This window comes from Pteropus medius, unplaced genomic scaffold, assembly GCF_902729225.1.
Source record: "Pteropus medius unplaced genomic scaffold, Ma_sr-lr_union100, whole genome shotgun sequence".
Classification (NCBI taxonomy): Eukaryota; Metazoa; Chordata; class Mammalia; order Chiroptera; family Pteropodidae; genus Pteropus; species Pteropus medius.
Genome location: NW_024349803.1, coordinates 26,243,956 through 26,249,955, shown reverse-complemented (window position 1 = coordinate 26,249,955; position 6,000 = coordinate 26,243,956). Strand labels below are relative to the sequence as shown.

At 63.8% G+C, this 6,000-nt stretch overlaps 1 protein-coding gene across 1 annotated transcript in view; it reads right to left on the bottom strand.

Annotated features, from left to right (window-relative positions):
* Nucleotides 1-6,000, bottom strand: part of CNTN3 (contactin 3) — a 78,641-nt gene that overhangs the window by 30,787 nt on the left and 41,854 nt on the right. Inside the window, exon 12 of the mRNA XM_039837971.1 lies at nt 485-612. Coding sequence (XP_039693905.1) covers nt 485-612 — 128 coding nt within the window. The remainder of the gene's footprint in view (nt 1-484; nt 613-6,000) is intronic.

The following is a 6,000-nucleotide window of genomic DNA, read 5'->3' as shown; positions in this document are numbered from 1 at the left end:
GCCTGCGTGTTCTCCCTGACGGCGCCTCCTGGTCCCCCGATGCCCTTGCTTCTCGGTCCTGCAGATTCTCTTTCGACCGCTGCTAGGAGGTGACCGCGGCATCGCCGGCCCTTCCTTTGCGGACACAGCCCCGGCGCCTGCGCAACGCGGGTGCTCGGGACGCATGACCAGGGGAAACGGGTCCAGATGCTAAGCGACGTCTGCTGACGCCGCGGACTCACTCGTCTCCGGGAAACGTCAAAGACGTCGGAAAAGACAGACTGTGCTCGAAAGACCGACGTGACGGGAGAGCACGAAGCCAGGGCCTCGGCGCGAACCCCGCGCCCCCCGCGCGCGCCCAGACGCGCTCCCGGCATCCGGGGCGTCCTCACGGCAACGCGGACGCAGGCACCGGGGAGGCCGACGCCGCGCACCGCGCCCTGCGAAGTGTCTTTTCCTGGGACGTTCACTCCGCGCCCCACGCGCCCCACGCGAAGCCGCCTACCTGTCACAACCAAGTGCGTCGTGCCGTTCGCCGTCCCGAAGCGGTTTTCTGCGACGCAGGTGTAAGCTCCGGTGTCGGCTTTAGTCACGTTGGCTATGCGGAGTCCTCCGTCCTTCAGGAAAGAAACTCTAAAGGAAATGCAAAGCACACGGTAAATGCACCGTAGTCATTGTTTCCCTAATAGCGATTTTTTAAACTAAGTGTGGCCTGGAGCTGGCACTTTTAAGGTAAGACAGAGCAGCCACGGCCTTCGTGGGTGGGGTAGGGCTGGGGCTCCGGGAGGCTGAGCACCCCCACGCCGGAGGCCGGCAGGCCCAGAACCAAGTAAAGCTGTCCATTGTTGGCTGGACAGCTACGTGCTTACATGTACTGCATCTGAGCTGGTGGCAGGGAACAGGGATGGGTGACACGCCTGTCCTGCCACGTCGCCAGATAGGGTGACAGCCAGCCCCTCGCCACAAACGTGGGCCGACCCGGAGTGTGGGAAGAATCAGAGGTCCCTCCCTGCACGGGTTTGTGCCTCTCCCCCCGCTTGGGAATGAGGGTCAGGGTCAGGGTCAGGGTCAGAGGCACAGCCAGCGACTCGGGGGCCATGGACTCCGCAACGAACACGGGGGCCAAGAACGCCAGCTCTGCACGCGGAGGAGCCGGCGAGCTACCCGGACACTCCCTCTGTAAACTGGTTCTTCCAGGAGGTTCTGAGAGGCCCACCGGGCTCCACGCAACTTAAAACAAGCGCTGTTCGCTGCACGGATGGAGCCACCGTCTCTGGACAGCAAATCTGCCCGGCTGTGGCCCAGCCTCGTGCGGGCACACGGTCCGCAGACGGCACGGCTGGCCGCGGCACGGAGCTAGAGGGGGGCGCGCGGGGGTGACGCCCGGAGTCCCGGCTCCCACGAGGAGGGCGGCTCCGGTCTCTGCGGCACTTGGGCTCCTGCCGGGTGTCACGGTGCTCCTTCTGCGCGCCCGCTCGTGGCCACCTCTGGCGGTCAGAGGTGGGTCTGCCTCCTGGCTTGGCACGGTCCATGGTTAGCGGGGGGTGAGTGCCCCTCTGGTGGCCTGTGCTGTCACTTGGGGATGGCACCGAGTTTACGGCTGTCAAATGCTTGCTCAGTAAGGAGACTGTGGTCTTGGATGCTGACCTGGACTTTGTGACGGCATCTGAGCGCCAGTGACGACCCCGCACGCATTAATGTGGGACAAGGGGGGAGCTCGGTCACGCAAAGGCAGAATTGCTGGACACGGTCCCCTGCCTGTGCTCTGAATGTCACGGCAACTCGCCCAACGAGGGTGACAAACGTGCGGCTCGTCTGCCTCAGGAGGCACGTCTTGGTGGAGGCACAGCCGCGGTCGACTGTGACGATCAAACCGCTGTCAAAGAGCCACAGAGCTTTCTGAGGACACACTCTAGGGGACTGAGGGACGGACGCTACGATTTAGCTGCAAGCGGAGGGCGCTCCCCATGCACGCCGCACAGCGTGGCGGACGACACGTTAGGAGCGAGTATCAGTTGATAAAGATGCACGAGGGAGCACAAGGCAGAGAAGAGCACGGGGCGTCTGTCGTCACCACCGCCCCGGACGCCGGCCAGACGCCGCCGCCGGCCGCATTCACAGAGGTCCACCGGCAGCGCTCAGGAAAACTGTGGGACCCACGCTCCAGTGACGTCAGCCGAGTGATGCGGGTCAGAGACCCTCCAAGAAGAGAGAGGCCGAGCAGAGAGGGTCTGGCAGCCAGTTACCCAGGGTCGGGGGAAGCGCCGGGCTGAGACGCGCAGCCCGGACGCCACGTGGGGTCCCCAGGGAAGGCCGAGGTCCCCGCTCCGGCCGAGAGGGACCCCCTCTCACAGCAGGTAACACTCCTGCAAGCGCGTAAGAAAACCGACAAGGGGGGCCATGTGCCTGGCTGCCACACGGACTTTGCAGGTGCACGTCTGCTCTGACAAACATCTTTGGAACTAAATTCACTGTGACAGTGACTCGACAGTGTTTCTTACTAAAATGGACTCAAATCCGAAAGGTTCCTAAGAAGAAATATCCAGTTTAAATGACTCTGTAAAATGTACGTCTAAGTGACTCACAAGACTCAGGTAATAACCCATTTGAAACACTTAAATCCTTATGCAAACAGAGTATTTGCTGAGCCATAAATACCTGACGTGAGGTAGTGAATCAGACGCAGCAAACGCGTCTCCGATGGCTCAGCCCGTGACAGAAACACCTAGAAGGGTCAAAGGGGCCCCAGACTTGACATTATGATTCTCTGCTTGAGAGAGAGATTTGAGTCAAATCAATGAAATCAAAATGTTGGCTTTATTACTTCTATTTCAGATAAAGCTGATGCAAAATGACTAAGTGCACAGCAGCGGTTTCTGGATCCTTCATCTCGAACGAGGAGACCGGAGCCCCCGGCACCGGTGACAGCCACAGGCCCCCGGAGGGCCACTCCCTCGCTGCCCAGGGAGGGCAGCAGCGGGACTCGGCCATTGCGGGACCAGCAGGCTCCCGGGAAGGAAGGCGGGGGCTGAGCTACAACGTCAAGGCCGTCTGCGTCCCAGACGGGTCAGACACCGTCTGTGGGGAGCGGGTGAAAGGAGGCCCAGTGCCGTCCCATGGTGTCCTCCCTCCCGGAGACCAGCAGCCCGGCACGAAGCTGACCGCCCGCAGCGGTGCCGAGGCACAGTGCTGACACCGTGCAAACGGATACGTCCTTGTCGCTCGGGCCGCGAGGGGCTGGGCGCCCCTCCTCTGTGCAGCCTTGGAAGGGCTGTGACCGCAGGCCCCCTGTCCCACCCCGCTGAGGGGCAGCTGTGTGACACACGGCGGAGTTGGTGCATCCCAGCCGCACAGCGCACCAGCCCGGGAGGCTCCACAGAACGCGTCGCCAGGCCCGCCAGGGGTCTGGTCCGGGGGCCCCGAGCATCCGCCTCTGACCGTTCCCACGTGATTCCAGGGCCGCCGAGGGGGGGGACCGTGCCCTTGGGACTCTCCCTCCTCAGACTCTGATTTGTGACACAGACAACCACACAACGGTCAGCGGGTGGCGCGGTCTCAGCCGCCAGGGTCCCAGAGCCATCGAGTGTCCTGTGCGGTCCTGAGCCAGTTTCTGCGACTCGCCTGGCATCCGCGTGACATCCCCAAGGTACTTCGCTGCTACAGTCTCTAAATCCCTAGAGGGTGCAAGCCGCCGGAAGCCGGTGCCACACACGGCACTTGTCCAGTGAGCAGCTGCTGTCCCAGCCACAGGAGGAGGGTGACCTGCCACACAGAGGGGACGAGGCCCAGCCGGCACCTGATGTCCGGTTCCCACGAGACAGTGACTTTACCCGAGGTCGCCCAGTACCCGTCACTACCTCGCTGGCTCAGTTCCAACCTCAAGTGGCATTTCTAACCTTTCTGGGATACAAACTCATTTGATATTTAAAAAGTCTGACTGCGTTCTGCACAACACGTGCGCGCACATGCACACGCACACGCACGCACACGCACACGCGCGCACACACGCGCACACGCACGCACGCGCGCACGCACGCGCTCACGCACACACACGCACGTGCACACACACATGCACACGCACACGCCAGCAGAGGGGACACAGTCAGGCCCGACCGTCCAGGTTCCGTGGACATCGCGTTAGCAGCTCCCGCGAGCAACTGCAGCCTCCAATGGCAGCGTCTCTGTCCCAGACTCTCCTCCGGGTCAGCCTCTCTCGACAGCTGCAGCGTCACTGCCCCGGGTGACCGCACAGCTGCCGACCAGCCGTGACACTCGCCTGCATGGCGAGCGACTGGGTGAACGGTCGTGTGGCTCAGCGAGTGTGGTCTTGGGGAGCACGTCACCACGCGCACGGCGGAGGGTCCCAGCACCTGCCTTCTGTCCCTCCCCGCGCAGGGCTGTGGTCACCGGCTGTTCAGACACGGGTCCTGGGGGCCACCGCCCGTGACGCAACGGCGCAGATGTCACGACGCACGGCAAGCGCCGGACGCTCCGTTTTCACAGCAGGTGCCTGACACCGAACGTGACCGTGACATCGTTTCTGTTCCCAGCGCATCGAAACGTACGTGTGAGAGGACACTGCAGACCGGCCGAAAGCAACGTGGCTTGTCGCGCGGTCGAGGGCCGTGACCCCGCGCCCGGCGAGGCCGCAGACCGTGAGGGGCGTCTTCCCTGCCCCGGGCCTCGGTGTCCGCGCGTCCCCTGCTCCTTCGGCTGACCGTCACCGCGGGGGCGGCATCGGCCGTGGGCAGCAGGCTCCGCGCCAGCACCGAGGACGCCACCGTGAGCGCGAGCCCACGCCGGGGACACCGTCCCAGCGACACTGAGTCCCGGGCGTGGTGCCCTCGGCGTTGTGGGGCGTCTGGCGAACTGTCCCGAGCTCGCGTTGGAAGGAGACGTGATGTCGGGAGATGGAATGAACTGCAAGGCAGAGTCTCGAAACCCGGGCTAGAGCGATGACATGAATGACAAACAAACGTGCGAGGCCTGAGGAGCTGAAGCACCTAACGCAGAGCACGTCGTCATCGCAGGCTGTGAAACGCGATCCCCACTGAGTAAATTAATAAACACTCGCGAAGGGTCACAGAAACTGCTCTCAGTGACATCGCACTGGGGCGGGTTACAAAGCATCACGACCGGGAGCAGGAAGCAGAGAAAGGGCCAAGCCCAGGACGAGCTTTGAGTCCGTCGGGCAGTGGGCGACGCGGCTCGGCCTGCCGGCCCCAGCAGACGGCGGGTCACGCGGCAGATCGCCGGCTGGGGCTGAGTCCTTTCTGTCCGGCTCTGGGACGCGGGTGGCGGCCACCACCACCGACCCGCCTGCCGATCCTCCCTCGGAGAAGCACGGCGGCCCCTCGCCGGCCGCCCAGCCCCCCGACTCCGCTGAGAGCTTCCACGAGGGGAAGAAGGCACGAAAATACCGCACTTTCCACGTTCTCAGTGGGAAGTCTCAAGGGGAAATCCACAAAAAATCAATTTTATACATTTCTAAGCAACAGTTGCAATAAATAAAGTCATCGGTGCGTTTGAGACGTGAGACGCTACCCAGGAAGGAACGAAACCCACCTCAGCGCGGAGGGTTCCGGAGCCCGCACGCCTGCGTGCCGCTCGTGCGGGTCACCACACGTGACCGTCCGGGGTGACGCTCGCATCCGAGGCACACTCACCGGGCTCCGCCTCCACGACGCACCGCCCGCCCCGCCTGCCCCACGGCGCCCTGGGGCGGGGCCTCCCGCCTGCCGCCTGCCGCCCCGGCCAGGCTCCCGCCCACTCCTCTGTCTCTGCCGCGTGGCCGGGGCCCTCCCGTCCCCAGACACGGCGCACGCCACCTCGAAACCTCCAGTGGTTCCGACTCCATTTAAAATGAGACCCGACACCACTTCCGGCCTCTGCCCCTCGTGTTTTACTGCTACCCCCCCACCCACGGCATCCCAGGCACACGGGCCCCCTGCTTCTCAGGCCGGTCACCCCCTGGGTGCAGGCCTCGGCTCCTGTCCGGGCCCCAGGCACACGGGCCCCCTG